This window comes from Theropithecus gelada, chromosome 10 (genome assembly GCF_003255815.1).
Source record: "Theropithecus gelada isolate Dixy chromosome 10, Tgel_1.0, whole genome shotgun sequence".
Taxonomy (NCBI): Eukaryota; Metazoa; Chordata; class Mammalia; order Primates; family Cercopithecidae; genus Theropithecus; species Theropithecus gelada.
Genome location: NC_037678.1, coordinates 484,913 through 499,912, shown reverse-complemented (window position 1 = coordinate 499,912; position 15,000 = coordinate 484,913). Strand labels below are relative to the sequence as shown.

The window sequence follows — 15,000 nt, the reverse complement described above, 5'->3', positions numbered from 1 at the left end:
CAGTGAGGAGTGACCAGAAGACTAAGAGCCTTCTGTTATGCCCAGGCAGGGCCACTAGAGGGCTCCTTGGTCTAGTGGTAACGCCAGCGCCTGGGAAGACGCCGGTTACCTAGCGGTAGCGTCAATGTCAAGGAAAAGCACCCGCTACTTAGCAGACGGGGCGGCGGGGTGGGGGGGTCTCCCTTTCCCCGGTGGGGGAGTTAGACAAGACTCTGCTCCAGCACCTCTTGTGGAGGGCCAGATATCAGTCAGGCCCGCCCGCAGTTATCCAGAGGCCTAAATGTCTCCCTGCGATGCTGTGCTTCAGTGGTCACACTCCTGGTCCACTTTCATGTTCCATCCTGTACGCCTGGCTCTGCCTTCTAGATAGCAGTAGCAGATTTAGTGAAAGGACTAAAAGTCTCTGAAATGCAGAAATAATGGTGTAAGCTGTCTCCTGTCTCACTCTTTCCAGCTCGGCTGCCAAACAGGGAAGGGTCCCCTGTCCAGTGGACGGATACGTGACCCACATGACATTACCTATCACTGGAGATGGCTCACGCTCCTTACTCTGCCCCCTTGTCTTATATCCAATAAATAACAGCACAGCCTGGCATTCAGGGCCACCACTGGTCTCCGCGTCTTGGTGGTAGTGGTCCCCCGGGCCCACCTGTTTTTATCTCTTTGTCTTCTGCCTTTTTTTCTACAATCTCTCGTCTCCGCACATCGGGAGAAAAACCCACAGACCCCGTAGGGCTGGTCCCTACACAAGACTCCATCTCGGGAAAAAAAAAAAATCAGGCCAGGCTCACACCTGTAATCCCAGCACTTTGGGAGGCGGAGGCGGGCGGATCACGAGGTCAGGAGATCGAGACCATCCTGGCTAACCCGGTGAAACCCTGTCTCTACTAAAAAATACAAAAAACTAGCCGGGCGTGGGGGCGGGCGCCTATAGTCCCAGCTACTCGGGAGGCTGAGGCAGGAGAATGGCGTGAACCTCAAAGGCGGAGATTGCAGTGAGCTGAGATCCGGCCACTGCACTCCAGCCTGGGCGACAGAGCAAGACTCCATCTCAAAAAAAAAAAATAAAGGACATCAGGCCAGGCTCACGCCTGTAATCCCAGCACTTTGGGAGGCTGAGGTGGGTGGATCACGAGCTCAGGAGATTGAGACCATCCTGGCTAACATAGTGAAACCCCGTCTCTACTGAAAACACAAAAAATTAGCCAGGCGTGGTGGCGGGCGCCTGTAGTCCCAGCTACTCGGGAGGCTGAGGTGGGAGAATGGCGTGAACTTGGGAGGCGGAGCTTGCAGTGAGCCAAGATCGTGCCACCACACTCCAGCCTAGGCGACAGAGCAAGACTCTGTCTCGGCCGGGCGCAGTGGCTCAAGCCTGTAATCCCAGCACTTTGGGAGGCCGAGACGGGCGGATCACGAGGTCAGGAGATCGAGACCATCCTGGCGAACACGGTGAAACCCCGTCTCTACTAAAAAAATACAAAAAACTAGCCGGGCAAGGTGGCGGGTGCCTGTAGTCCCAGCTACTCAGGAGGCTGAGGCAGGAGAATGGCGTAAACCCGGGAGGCGAAGCTTGCAGTGAGCTGAGATCCGGCCACTGCACTGCAGCCGGGGCGACAGAGCAAGACTCCATCTCAAAAAAAAAAAAAAAAAGACTCTGGCTCAAAAAAAAAAAAAAAAAAAAATCAAATCAAATTTAAAAAAATACAAATACAAAAAAATACAAAAATTAGCTGGGTGTGGTGGCACACGCCTGGAGTCCCAGATACTCAGGAGGCTGAGGCAGGAGAATCACTTGAACCCAGGAGATGGAGGTTGCAGTGAGCCGAGACCACACCATGGCACTCCAGCCTGGGCAATATGCGAGACTTGTCTCAAAAACAAAACACAAAACTGCTGTACACCAAGACATTTGCTGTAGCATTAGATATGTTTATAAATTGTCTAGCTATCTCATAGGAATAGAATCACTAGTAACAATGTATCCTTTTGGCAACACTGATAAAGCAATAAAATACAAAACTCAAATGAGGAGCTACACGGGACCATGGGAAAGCCTCAGGCAACAGACAGCAAAAGCATATCCAATTGCACGTATCACAAAACGTGAACACTTTTGAAACGTGTGGCTACTGAGCACTTGAAATGTGGCTTGTGGGGCTGAGGAACTGAATTTTTTATTTTGTTTTAATTAACTTAAATTTAAATGGCAGCTCTAGAAGGCAGAGGAGGCTTAATGACATGCCCCGTTAGGTAAAGATGAAAAACAGCACGTTGCTTTGGCCGGCAGGTGGGCAGCACTGTCCTTGCAGAGCAGGGTGGCCGCCAGTAAGTCCACTCCAGTAGCCCCACCCCACAATGCAGCCACCAGACTATCCCCCCTTTCACCATGATAAAAGGAAGGTCACTGGGCCAGGCGCAGTGACCTTAATTCCAGCACTTTGGGAGGCCGAGGTGGGTGGATCAACTGAGGTCAGGAGTTGGAGACGAGCCTGGCCAACATGGTGAAACCCCGTCTCTACTAAAAATACAAAAATTAGTTGGGCATGCTGGCTCACGCCTGTAATCCCAGCTATGCAAGAGGCTGAGGGAGGAGAACCACTTGACCCCGGGAGGTGGAGGTTACAGTGAGCCGAGATCGCACCACTGCACTCCAGCCTGGGCAACAGAGCGAGACTCCATCTCCAAAAAAAAAAAATTAGCCGGGCGTGGAGGCAGGTGACTGTAATTCCAGCTACTTGGGAGGCTGAGGTACGAGAATTGCTTGAGCCCAGGAGGTGGAGGTTGCAGTGAGCCAAGATCACGCCACTGCACTCCAGCCTGAGTGACAGAGTGAGACCCTGTCTCCAAAAAAAAAAAAAAAAAAAAAGAAAGTCACAGAAAGCATTTTCCAAACCCCAAGAAAGGTGAAAGAGGAAAAAACCAAACATTCTACCTTAATGGCCAGCCCAGAGAGGTCTGCATTGTCTGGCACGGGGGGCAGGCCCAGTCGGACGTCCATGTCGTCAGTGCGGCTGTGCACAAGGGCCCCGAAGAGCGAGACCCGGGTGTCTCTCTCAAACCTGTCACCACAAGAGTCACCAAATGAGAAGAGCCCGACGGTGGGCAGGCCGGTGCCTGGAGCAGCCTCCATAAGCTGAAGTGTTTCCTGGATCATGCTGTGACACAAACACTCTTCTCTGGAGATCAGAGACTGAACGTCCGTCTCAAACACACTCAGGTGGTCGCAATCATAGCCGCTATAGGGAACGTTTCTCCCCACGTGCTTGTTGTTAAGGAAGTAGTCTCGATTTCTCGGCAGAAGTTGAGGGGGACCACTCCCTGCCAGCTGAACCAGGAGGTCCAAAACAGACCCCACCTCCAAAAGCGGACAGCAAGGGGCTGCTTCAAGCTCCTCCACAAGCTCCTCCAGACGGTCGGCCTCGGGGCCCAGGCCACCCACTCTCAAGTCAAAGGACAACATGAGGATCTTGTTTCTCGCTGGTAGTTTTGACATGTCAGGCTGCAGCTGTTGAGTCTCATCTTGAAAAAGATTTGTGAAAAGCGCATTGTAGGCCACCTTCTTGAGGCTCCGCTTTGCCCTCTTCCGGTTCACACTGCGCTGGCCCAGGTGAGTCTTGGCAGCCGGCAGGAGGGCCTCACACAGGTCGTCGAACAGCTGCGTGATGCTGGCCATGCCCCTTCTCAGCTCCGGGCCCCCGGCGTGTGGGAAAACACCTCACCCGGGCTTCACTCACGCTCCGGAAGACGGAGTGAGAAAGGGTGTGAAGGGGCTGAATGACAGGCGGCCTCTCCAACGCCGCAGCTCAGAACGGGTATTTTTTAAAGGAGGTTTTGCGGTTGCTCTACTCAGAGTAAACACGCTGCCCGGCGCCCGGCAGCCCCCCAGAAGCCAGCTCGGCGTTTCTTCCAATTCAGTAGCCCTCAACCTTTAGGGAGTCACAGAACCATGGCAAACCCGAAGAACGAAACGCGCGCCCGCGCAATACAGCGCACGAACTCGGCTTTGCCCCGTTCTTCGGGCCCCACGAGAGGAGACGACCAGGAGAGGGTGCCACTCCGAGACTCGTGGGCAGCGGAGAGTCTGGGGGCGCAGCCGGGTGGGTCCCGGCCTGCACGTCCACCCGTTCTCCAGGCGTCACCTGTGGAAAAAGCCCACTGCTCCCGCTCCCGCCGCCTCCGTCGCGTCACAGCAGCGCGAGCGTGAAGAGCGCTAGGGCGGGCGCGCCGGAAATACGTCACGGGAACGCCGGCTGCGCGTGAAAGTGAGACCCGGGCCGCGGCGCACTTCCGGCCTGAGTCCCGCACCGCGGTTGAGAGATCGAGGCCAGCGTGTTCAGTAAAGGAGGCAGAACCAGGGTTTCGTTTGACCCATGTTTACTAACGGCGCAAGGGCGGGGAGGGAAGGGCAGCGGGGCGCAGGGGCCGGAACGGGACCGAGGGTGGGTTGCATGGGCTCGGATGGGACGGGCCAGGGCGCGATGGGTGGGGCGGGGCGAGGCGAAGTGAGGGGTGGAGCGGGGGAAGCACGGGTGGGAGGGGACGGGGGTGGGAGTGGGCGGGGTTCCGTGCCCCGGAGTCGTGGGAGCCGCGGGCTTGGGGTCCGGATCGCGACAGCGAGGCGCTGGCGTGCGGTGTCATTTCTGCGGCATAAATGCTCCCACCTTGGCCGATTTCAAGCCACCAGGTGAGGACAGCACTACAGGAGGAGGAGCCTGGAGGAGGCGCGCAGCTGGCCTCCTGCACTGGAGCTGGTTCTCAGCAGTCACTTGCCCTGCCCTCCCCACCGACCTCTGCGGCAGAGCCGGGCCCCAGGGCAGAGCCATGCCTCCGCAATCAGCCTCACCTGCAGCATCTTCCACTGAGGCTCCAGCTGCCCTCTCAGGTACATCAGAGCCTGGACGTCCTCCGGGGAGGCCACAGAGGAAGGGCCTAGGCTAGGAGGTGCCTCTCCACGCAGCACCCGGGCCAGGATCCCTGCTAGCTGGGGTGTGGAGTCCTGGGCCAGGGGCGAAGACGGAAGCAGTCATTGGTCCTTCCCCTCATCCCACCCCACAGCACCTCCACCCTGCCCAGCTTACCTCCTCCAGGAGGGCCAGGACTCGGCCCCCTGCCAGCCCCCGAAGCATGGCAGCCAGGAGTGCAGCGTGGGGGCCCTGCAGGCCATGGCCAGGCCCTAGTGCCACTAGCACCAGGTCAGGCTGGAAGCCGTAGGCCAGGGGCAGCACCAAGCCCAAGATGCAGCTCAGGAAGCCACCAGTCATCTGTGGGGACAGCAGAGCCCAGCTCCTCATCTACAGACACCTGCTGGCTCTGGCCCCCCAACCTCTCAGTCTCAGGGCCCCTGGAGCAGGAGCAGGGAGACATGAAGGACCAGAGGCCTGCTATCATGACATGCCAGCAAGCAGCAGCGGCACACATCCATGGGCTCCCCAGCACCTGCCTTGCCGCGTGGCGTGGTCACTCACCACTGGCAGTGGCGTGGAGACATGGAACATGGATAGGGCGGCTGCCTCCTTGCCCCCGATGTTCAGCCACAGAGTCCTCCTTCCAGGACACATGTGCATAAGTGTAAGGCCCTGCTCACCCTCCTGAGCCCAGACCACAGAGGCAGAGGTGGAAGAGCATTCACAGGGCCATGGGCAGGGGTGCTGTGACTGCTGAGCCTCTGTGCTGGAGACCCACCTGGCATTGCCTGTAGCAGCCCTTCTCCCAAACCCCAGCTGAGGAAGGCTCCATTCAGTACCAAGTGCCCCACCCACCCGTCACCCTGGGGCCCAGGCACACATCCGTCGCATGCCCATTCACATCCATGGCTGGACAGATGCAAGACGTGAGAGTCCTACCCGTCATGGGCGAGGTCTGGAGGCCGGTCCAGCTGTCCCAGGGCCACACACAGCAGCCTGGAGGAAGAGCTGGCCTCAGGACAGGTGTTCCTGTTGTCCAGAGTCCATTCCCAGAGCTCTCTCTGCTTGGCCAGCCAGGATAGGGGTGCCCACAGGTCCTGCCCTCAGAGGCTCCGGATGGTCAAGTGAAGCTTACCTCTGCGCTCCGTGGGACAGGCCTCTCTGAATAGCCACATCCAGGGTGGCTGCTGCAGCAGAGGCTGGAGTGGCTGCGATGCCACTGTTCACCTGTGGGATGAATAAACAGTGGAGGACGAGGCAGCAGCCAACTCCCGAGCCAGGTAAACAGATCCACGGTTCCCTGCATTCGGTGTATCTCTGTGGCTACTGCCAGCCACACTTCTTACACTCAGGTCAATTACTCCGCTTCTGTAAATAAGATGCTTACGTCTGTAATTTTTTTCTTTCTTTCTTTTTTTTTTTTTTTTTTTTTGAGAGACAGGGACTTGTTCTGTACCCAGGCTGGCGTGCCGTGGCGCAATTATAGCTCACCGCAGTCTCAAACTACTGGGCTTAAGTGATCCTCCTGCCTCAGCCTCCTAAGTAACTGAACTACAGGCACATGCCACCACACTTGGCTGACTTTTTTATTTTTTGTGGAGACAGGGTCTCTGTATGTTCTCTAGGCTGGTCTTGAACTCCTGAGCTCAAACATTCCTCCCACCTTGGCCCCCCAAACTGCTGTTATTACAGGCATGAGCCATTGCTCATGCCTAAATGTATACTTTAAATCACCCCCTTCACCTCTCTGCCAAAGAGCATTTAACTGACGAAGCTGAGGTCAGAGGTCAGACACGCTAGTGATCCCCATCCCTGGGGCTGTTCTGGGAACCATTCTTGGCACAAGGCAACGTTCACATCCATGTGGTTCTGCACCACCCAGCCCTCCTCTGGACAGGCCACATCTCGTTGGCAGGTCCTGGTCCCTGCCCCTAGGTCCACAGCACCCCCAACCCCTCACAGGTGCTCCCACCTGCCCATCCAGCATCCCATCTAAGAGGTACAGGAGCTTCCCAAGTGCAGTGAGGGCCTCCTCCCGGGCCAGGGACTCGTGTGGCCTGTGGTGGACAGACCAGAGGGACACACAGACACGTAGTGACTACACGTCAGGCACACACACGCACAGGTGTAGATGCGGCCCCATCCTCCCCAGGCCAGCCCTGCCCACCTGGCCCAGGCTTCTGTCTCCTCCCTCAGGGCTGACCCTTCCTGTTGGATGACATCAGGGGGCAGGACCAGTGTGATATCTGGCGCTGTCAGGGCAACAGTGGTGCGGACAGAGGGTGCAGGGCAGAGGCACGGCTGGTCCAGGAGGGAGCTCGGTGCAGGTACAGCTGCCTTACACATGGGACCCCCAGGCAGCAGAGGTGGAGGCCTCCCCTCTGGGGAGTGGGTGCTGGGGCTCGTCGGCACAGGGGTCACATCTAGGGACAGTTCAGAGTCATAGCCACTGCACGGAGCCTGAGGTGGGATCCTGCAGCCTAGCACCTGGCCACACTGACCTTGCAGCTGCAGGCTCTTCCAGTACGGGGCTTGGGCAGCACGGGCACTCTGGATGGACTCCAGGGCACTGTGGGGGAGACACAACAGTGGTGACGCCTGGCCTCACACCCCAGCCCCGCCTGCCCTCCCTCCCCTCGAACCTCTGACATGGCACCATGAGCCCTGACAGGGGTGGAGCCGGGTCGCCCAGCAGCGTCTGTACTGTCATGCACACTGACTCAGCCAGTGACTCCAGGTGGTAGCCGCCCTGGGAGGAGGGTGGAGACATGATTGGGGCAGAGATATCACTGGGATGGGGTGTCACCAGGAGGGCCCTTGCCTGGCTCTATCCCGGGCAGGATGCCCCTCCCAAGTACCACGTGGGCACCTGGCTCCCATGCTCCTGACCCCCAGACCTCTGGCCCAAGAACCCTCCCTATGTGCCCTCCCCAGTCACCTCCAGCATGGCGCAGACCCGGCCGCCGGCCAGCACCTGCAGCAGATGTGTGAGATGGGCGAAGCACTCTGGCGTGGCCTGCATTTGCCCCTGGAACCAAAGCCATGTGTGATGGGGGACCTGGGCTCCAGGACCCTAGAAGCCCTCCCTGGCCAGGCAAGGCCCTCACCTCAGGGTCCCCGATGGCTGAGTCAAATCCTGCTGAGACCAGCACCAGTTCAGGGTCAAACTACAGGTCAGGCCGGGGTGGGGAGGGTTGAGAGAGGGGCTGGGGCCCAGGTGAGGGCAAGCCAGGCCCATCCCATCCCCTCCTGAGCACTCTTCCCTGCCAGGCAACAGTGGGGCAGCTCATAACCCTCCTCCTGCCTTCACCGTGGCGCTCCAGGCACCAAGTTCCCTCCCACCCGGCTGCCCTGGGGGAATCCTCTGTGCAGTCACCTCAAAGGCCAGTGGGAGCAGCAGGTGCAGGAAGGCAGCCACGTAGTCAGCATTTCCCATCCCGACCTGGCAGGACATCCCAGGCTACATCCTGAACTGTGGGGCAGGGGAGGGGGCTGGGGGGAGGGGTCTGGGTGGGGGCCTGGGGCTTGAGGGTAGGCACCTGGTTCCAGGGCAGGTTGACAGTGAAGCCGAGGCCCTGTCCCCGCCCCACTGCGTCTGCATCTGACTCTCGAAGGAAAGGCCAGAAACGCCCATGCTCATAGCGGTGCCAGGAGAAGTAAAGGACGCTGCCAACGGCCAGCCAGGGCCAGAGATCAGAGGTCAGGACCCTCAACAGCTCTACAGCTGCCCGTAGAACCCTGACCCGAGCACGTCTGTATCTTGCCCTTGGATTTTCCCAGGCCAGGCTGGGGTTGCAGGAAAGGGTGCTGTCTGCACCCTTGCTCACCTGGGGTCATCCTCAAAGAGATACTGGATCCCCTGGCCATGGTGCACATCCCAGTCCACGATGAGGATCCTGGGCACAGACAGCGCTGCTGGCTGAGGGGCAGGGCCTCCTACCTCCAGGAGCCCGGCCAGGGATGGGAAAATGCTGGCTGGGTTCTCTCACCACCTGTGCCGCCCCTTGCTGTGTGGCCTGGGCCCACACCCCTGCAGCCAGCCTGGCACACACCTGTGTAGCCCATGCTTCTGCTTGGCATATGCAGCTGCTATGGCCACGTTGTTGAACACGCAGAACCCGTTGGCAGCTGCCCTCTGGCTGTGGTGCCCGGGGGGCCTATGGCGTGAGAGGAGGATTTGGGTTGTGTCAGGGTTGCCCTGGCCCCTCACGGGGCCACCCACAGAGGAGCAGCTAGGGGAAGCAGCAGCTCTCACCTCACCAGGGCAAGCCCGTTTTGCACAGCTCCCGTGAGCACAGCATCCACCAGCTGCAGTCCAGCCCCTGCGGCCAGGCGTGCACAGTGAAAGGTACTCTGTGGGCGCAGGGGCACAGATGAGCCCCCACGCCTTCCCTGCTGCCCTTTGCAGGCCATGCCCACACTTGTGTCAGGCTGCAAGGCACCAGCTGCTGAGCACAATAGGCCAGTCCCAGGCTCTGGCAGTGCCAGCAGGCAGGTGTGCTGGACAATGTCACGTGCACGGACCAGGGGACGCTGGCTGGGATTGGCAGCCATGACTGTGAATGTGCAGAGGCGCGTGCATGTGTCTGCACAGGTGAGTGTGTCCGGGGACACGCACCGGGTGGAAGTAGATGGCGTCGAACTGTCCGGACAGCACTTGCAGCTCCTCCTCGCCTAGGACCTGGGTCTTCCTGACCAGGGACACATACTCTGGGCTGCATGCAGATGGGCAGGCAGGAGAGGCAGGGTCACCAGCAGGAGCAGGGGGCCAGGAGGGGGGAGCTGGGATTTGTGGTGGGAGTGGCCACCCTGTCACTTCCTCAAGCCTGTGAGCCCACCCAAGGTGCATAGGGAGAGGATCTGTCTTCAAGGCTGGCAGGCCCAGGTTCCCAGGTTTCTAGATGGGTTGCCTGCCCCCATATCATGGGGGGGCTTCCCCCGTCCTGACCTGTGCACCAGGCCCAGCTCCTCTTTCGAGGCCTCGCGGGCTGACAACCGCAGACACCTCTGTTCCAGGCCGCGCTGCCGCAGGCGGTCCAGGGCTGCGGTCAGGCGCTCAGGGCGCTCAATCTCGCACTCGGGGCTGGGGCAGACGAAGAGCTCAGTCCAGAGGTCCCTCCCCGCACCCCACCTCGGCCAGGTCCCACTTACTCGTCCCAGAGCAGCCGGGTGGCCGTCATGTCCTCATGGTACACAAGCGCGGTCCCCATGGCTGCGCCGTGGTCACCCTGGGTCCCCAAACGCCCTCGCCAGCGGTGCCTGCCACTGCCAGTCTCCACCTTCGGCCGGGAGCAGCCGGAGGCCTGGGACCTGCCTGGGGCGCAGGCGGGCGGCGGGCACCGGCCTGGGCGGGAGCGCACAGAACTAGGCAGGCTCCGGGATCCCAGGCGTGCAGAAGGCGCCGAGCGAGGCTGCAGTCGAAGGCGGAGGCTCCCCGCGCACGGCTCCCGGCTTCCTCGCCTCGGACCCGGGTCCCGCCCCGCGCCCTGCTCCCGCTCGCTATCGCGAGCCCCGCTCCGGAGCGAGGAATCAGCAGGCGCGGAAGCCTCAGCGCCCGGAGCCGCCAGCCCTCCGAGCTGCGCTGCTGCTCCGCCTCCCCCTCGGCCCCGCCCCGATCCCCTCCTAGAGGGGCGGGGTTCCCAGGCCCTGCGCTGGCGGTCGCCGCAGCCCCACCCGAACGCCTGTGGCTGAGCCTGCCCAGGCGAGCCCCGTTCTGCTCCAGCTCCCGGGTCAGGGTCCAGCGCAGCCCCAAGGCCACCCGGCCCGAGCGCAGGAAGAGCCGGGGTGAAGGGCGAGCGGGGCGAGGGGTCCGCAGGCAAAGGCCACGAGGCGGGAGAAGCCCGCGGGGAGGCGGGTGGCGCTGCGGCCGGCTCAGGGCGGTGGTCGTGGTTGCATCCAGGCGCAGCACCGCCCTGGAGGTTTAAGGAGGGCGAGTCCGGTTCTAGCTCCGAGAAGATCCCTGGCCTAAGAGCAGAGTCAAGGTCGGTGGAGGCGGGGACGCTGGACCGGAGTTGCGGTAGCGTGGCGGGGAACAGAGGAAGTGAGGAAGGCAGGAGGCGCGGGCACAGCCACTGAGCAAGGTGCCCCAAGAGGAGACCGGAGCCCCCCTGGAGCCCAGGGGCCACCCTGTCCCCGCCGGAGCTCACGTTTAGTTGGGTCAGTTTTGGGGCCCCCAGTCCTCAGGCCACCTATGGCAGGAAGCTGGGCCCCGTGTGGACAGCAGCCATGACACAAGTCAGCGCGGCTCCCGAGCCGATGGGGATCACGTCCCCCATGCCCGGATGCCCTGGAGAGGCATGAGGGTCGCTGGCAGAGAAGGCGTCTGTCGTGGCAGCTCATCAGGTCCAATTTGGCTGGGCCAGCTGTGGAAGTGTCCACCGAGGAGGACGCCTGGCCTGGCCTGCCCTCACTGGTCTCTCTACTGTAACCCCCTGCCCTGGGACAGGTTTGGAGGTGCCCGTGGCCTGTGGTCCAGCCGCCACCCTTGGAAACACCGAATGGCCTGCAGAGGGCGGCCTGGGCATGAAGATACCACTGGAGTACAGTAGTAGGTAGGGGCTAGAGGTTTGATCAAGAACAAAACCCAGCCCTCTGTGCTCACCACTCCACCACAGGGGCCAGAGGGGTCTCAAGGTGTTCAGTGTGCCCCCTCCCCCCAGGGACCTGCTGGCCTTGGAGGGTGCAGAGAGCTAGGGTAGATCCTAACATTTCTCCCCATCAGGCCCTGCCCCTGGGTCTGGCTTCAGGATCCACACACAGTGGCTCAGACTCTAAGCCATTAGCAGAAGGTCACCCTGTAAAAGGGGAGGGGGCCAAGCCCTAATGTGGGGGTTCGAAGCTCACTGGCACAGGTCTGGGGAAGTGGGCACCAGCTTTGTGGCCTGAGAGAGATGGGATGCTCAGGCCCCCCAGCTGGCTCTGAGGGTCTGAGCTATTAGGCCAGCCTCCTCTACATGCAGGCCAAGGGCTTGGAGGCCTTAAGACAGGTCGCAGCATGAGGACGCACAGCCAGAGCATGGAGCCACAAAAGGGTCTATTTCGTTCCAGCCACGTGGGCGCCACACAGTTGATTTACATTCCAGGCAGGGGGTGCAGGAAGGTCCACTGACGTCGCCCAGGAGAAGGGATGTCCCTGAGTTGGTGCCCTGCGCCCACCCTCTGTTCTTCCTCCGCATGGCCCAGACCAGGCAGGGCTCAGAGGCCAGGGCCTGACCTGGAGCCCCACCAGCTCCGAGGTTTCTGAGGGCACCGGGCAAGGGGGCCCCGGCTCCAGGCATCAGAGGCCATCCCCAGGTCGGCCAGAGGTCCTGTCCAGAAAGTTCAGGTGCTCCTCCAGGATGGGCACCCGAGAGCAGAGGCACGGGCATGGGGAGGAGGGTCCATGGAACCCAGGGGTCTGCTCCGACAGATGCCTTGGGATGCAAGCCCCAGCCAAGGTCAAGGGGCAACGAGGGTCCCCTCTCAGGTGGAAGGTGAAGGTGGTCCTCACTGCCACCCTGGAGCTCAGAGATCTTCACAGAGCCGTCTCCTTGGAGACCCTGGCTCCCAGCTGCCGCGGAGGCTTGAAGCTGAGCACCTCTTTGTAAGTAACACCTGGCGGGGGCGGGGGGCACGACAGAAACCAGGGTCAGCCTTTGCCTTCCATCCTGGGGTGTCACTCACAGACACGCCTGGCGGTGCCTCGTGGGGCCCTTCTCTAATCCTAATGTGGTCCAAACCACTGAGAGAAGGTTTGTGTGAAGAGGCCATTGCTCTAGATCCGGATTTTCCAGGGAAAGGGGAGGTGGCCAGGGCTTGGCCACGTGTCCACCACGGTCTGTCCTAAGAGCTGAGGCCCCAGCTACAGTTGTGTGGGTGGGGACTACAGAGAGGATCCTATGGCCCATGGTTTTCAAGTTATCTTTTTAGCAGGAGAAACCTTTAATCAAAGCCAAACTCCTAAGCACACAACTAAGCACACACAGCGAAGGGTGGAGGCCCTGCTGCAGGCACCCAGGGACCCGTGGCCCTAAGGAGCACAGGTGAAGAATCTCAGTCCATCCAGCCCCACCCAGCCAGTGTGGAGGACCAAGGCCCTGCGCCCAAGGCAGAGCCAGGACAGGGCCTGAAACACGGCACTGCTCCCAGTGTCCACCTGCTGTCCCCGGGCACCCCCACCACAGGTTGGTCATGCAGCCATGAAGTAGACACAGCCTGCCATTCTGGAGCAAAAATGAAGCCAGGTCCAGCATAGCCTCAGGCCATAGCATAGCTGTGGGAGCTGGGGAGGCTTCTCTGAGTTCAGCCTGAGGCTGCACAGGCCTTGGCCAGCCCTCCAAGATGAGGGGATAGCCCCTGGTATAGGGGATGATGGACCCTAGTAGTTAGGGTTGGGGTCTGGACTGCTCAGGGGGGCTGGGGGAGACAGGTGAGGCCCTGGGGACTATCTTGGGTATATAAGACATACATGTCTTGTCCAGATGGGAAGGATCCTAAAATGGACCAAAGAGAGGGCCAGGCGCGGTGGCTCACGCCTATAATCCCAGCACTTTGAGAGGCCGAGGTGGGCGGATCATGGGGTCAGGAGATCAAGACCATCCTGGCTAACACGGTGAAACCCTATTTCTACTAAAATTACAAAAAGTTAGCCGAGCGTGGTGGTGGGCACCTGTAGTCCCAGCTACTCGGGAGGCTAAGGCAGGAGAATGGCGTGAACCCGGGAGGCGGAGCTTGCAATGAGCCAAGATCACACCACCACACTCCAGCCTGAGCAACAGAGCGAGACTGTCTCAAAAAAAAAAAAAAAAAAAACACCTGGGGCAAGAAGAGGCAAGGACAGATTCACGAGATGTGAGGAGAGAGGCCTTAGGGACAAATGGACATGGTGAGGGTGGCACGGTGGCCCGGGTCTCTGGCCTGGACATGGCGGAAGGGCAGCAGGTCTGGGGGCCAGGAGGGGCTAAGTGGGCCCTGCTGCCCTGACTCACAGCTGCCCTTCACTGTTCCCGGCTCCTTCTGTGCCAGCCTCTGTGCTGAGCCTGCCAGGAACACCCTCCTTTCATCTTTCAGCTCCAGCCAGAGGTCATTTCCACCAGGCCACACGGCCCCGTGCTGCCCTCTGACCTCCCATTCTCCTCACCTGACCTGCATCCCAGGGACGGGGATTTAGGACTCTGAGCCTGGCCACCTGCACAGGGCCCACAGGGTCCACACAGGCCCTGCCCAGAGCCCCCCCACTCACAGGTCCACACAGGCCCTGCCCAGAACCCCCAACTCGGGTCCACACAGGCCCTGCCCGGAGCCCCCAGCTCACGCTTCCATTCATCCAGCGTGCGGTCCACGTCATCAAAGGAGTCGTCATACTTCTGGACCTGGGGCTCATCTTCCTTGTCATGCAGGGACTCGAAGTAGGGATGGGCCAGTGCCTCGGCTGCCGTCACCCGCTGCTCCGCATCCAGCACCAGCATCTTCTCCAGGAGGTTCACAGCTGCGGGGGAAGGTGCGTCAGGCCAGACTGCGGGAGGCCCCACACTCCAGCACCTGGTGGCCCCCACACTAGCCAGCCCTACCCAGAGGGCTTGCATTGGTCAGGATGGAGGCAAAATCCTTCTTCTCCAACTCAGGGAGGCCCTTCATGTAGTTCTTGGCCTATGTGGAAAGAAAGGGTGAGGGGCCAATACCGAGGCCTGGGTCCGCCCCCACCCCCACCCAGCTCCCCACTCACCACTGACCTCATCACTCTGCAGCCGCTGCACAAACTCAGCTGGAGGCGTCCCTGTCACTTTCATGATCTCCTTCAGCTGGTCCAGGTCTGCACTGAGGTCAGGAGCACAGCTCGGGGGCCAGAGATCAGGGCCCTCACTGCCCCCACCTGGGCAGGAGCCATCCCCACCCCCCTAGAACCCCCCACCTGGGCAGGAGCCATCCCCACCCCCCAGAACCCCCCACCTGGGCAGGAGCCATCCCCAACCCCAGAACCCCCCACCTGGGCAGGAGCCATCCCCATCCCCAGAACCCCCCCACCTGGGCAGGAGCCATCCCCACCCCCAGACCCCCCCACCTGGGCAGGAGCCATCCCCATCCCCAGAACCCCCCACCTGGGCAGGAGCCATCCCCA

General features: G+C 60.7%; 3 protein-coding genes across 12 annotated transcripts in view; all 3 read right to left on the bottom strand.

Annotated features, from left to right (window-relative positions):
* TUBGCP6 (tubulin gamma complex associated protein 6) overlaps positions 1 to 4,206 on the bottom strand; it is a 26,028-nt gene extending 21,822 nt beyond the window's left edge. The window contains exon 1 of the mRNA XM_025398865.1: positions 2,933 to 4,206. Coding sequence (XP_025254650.1) covers positions 2,933 to 3,673 — 741 coding nt within the window. The 5' untranslated portion in view covers positions 3,674 to 4,206. The remainder of the gene's footprint in view (positions 1 to 2,932) is intronic.
* A 151-nt stretch (positions 4,207 to 4,357) lies between these two features.
* On the bottom strand, positions 4,358 to 10,480 carry HDAC10 (histone deacetylase 10). 5 transcript variants are annotated; one of them, XM_025400524.1, is made up of 20 exons: positions 10,056 to 10,480; positions 9,853 to 9,987; positions 9,523 to 9,619; positions 9,160 to 9,257; positions 8,957 to 9,061; positions 8,732 to 8,800; positions 8,444 to 8,570; positions 8,281 to 8,346; positions 8,012 to 8,071; positions 7,843 to 7,932; positions 7,547 to 7,653; positions 7,406 to 7,473; positions 7,072 to 7,327; positions 6,877 to 6,961; positions 6,040 to 6,131; positions 5,844 to 5,900; positions 5,466 to 5,544; positions 5,079 to 5,261; positions 4,844 to 4,996; positions 4,358 to 4,696 (listed from the first exon to the last, which is right to left on the bottom strand). In XM_025400524.1, exons 1-20 carry the CDS (start codon positions 10,112 to 10,114, stop codon positions 4,673 to 4,675), a joined length of 2,010 nt encoding a protein of 669 aa, XP_025256309.1. In that variant the 5' UTR covers positions 10,115 to 10,480; the 3' UTR covers positions 4,358 to 4,672. The 5 variants fall into 5 exon arrangements, with proteins under 5 accessions (XP_025256309.1, XP_025256311.1, XP_025256308.1 ...); XM_025400526.1 differs by lacking the exon at positions 8,012 to 8,071; XM_025400523.1 differs by having other exon boundaries at positions 4,521 to 4,996; positions 10,056 to 10,454.
* Positions 10,481 to 11,918: 1,438 nt separating this feature from the next.
* The window catches only part of MAPK12 (mitogen-activated protein kinase 12), a 10,167-nt gene continuing 7,085 nt past the window's right edge, over positions 11,919 to 15,000 (bottom strand). For 3 of the 6 annotated variants that reach the window (XM_025400442.1, XM_025400444.1, XM_025400445.1), the window contains 4 exons: positions 14,615 to 14,694; positions 14,453 to 14,531; positions 14,197 to 14,370; positions 11,919 to 12,497 (listed from right to left, as the gene is read on the bottom strand). In XM_025400442.1, the coding sequence (XP_025256227.1) occupies positions 12,418 to 12,497; positions 14,197 to 14,370; positions 14,453 to 14,531; positions 14,615 to 14,694 (413 nt within the window). In that variant the 3' untranslated portion in view covers positions 11,919 to 12,417. Of the gene's footprint in view, positions 12,498 to 12,792; positions 14,371 to 14,452; positions 14,532 to 14,614; positions 14,695 to 15,000 lie in introns of those variants that run through there. The other 3 variants (XM_025400443.1, XM_025400441.1, XM_025400446.1) reach the window with 1 other exon arrangement.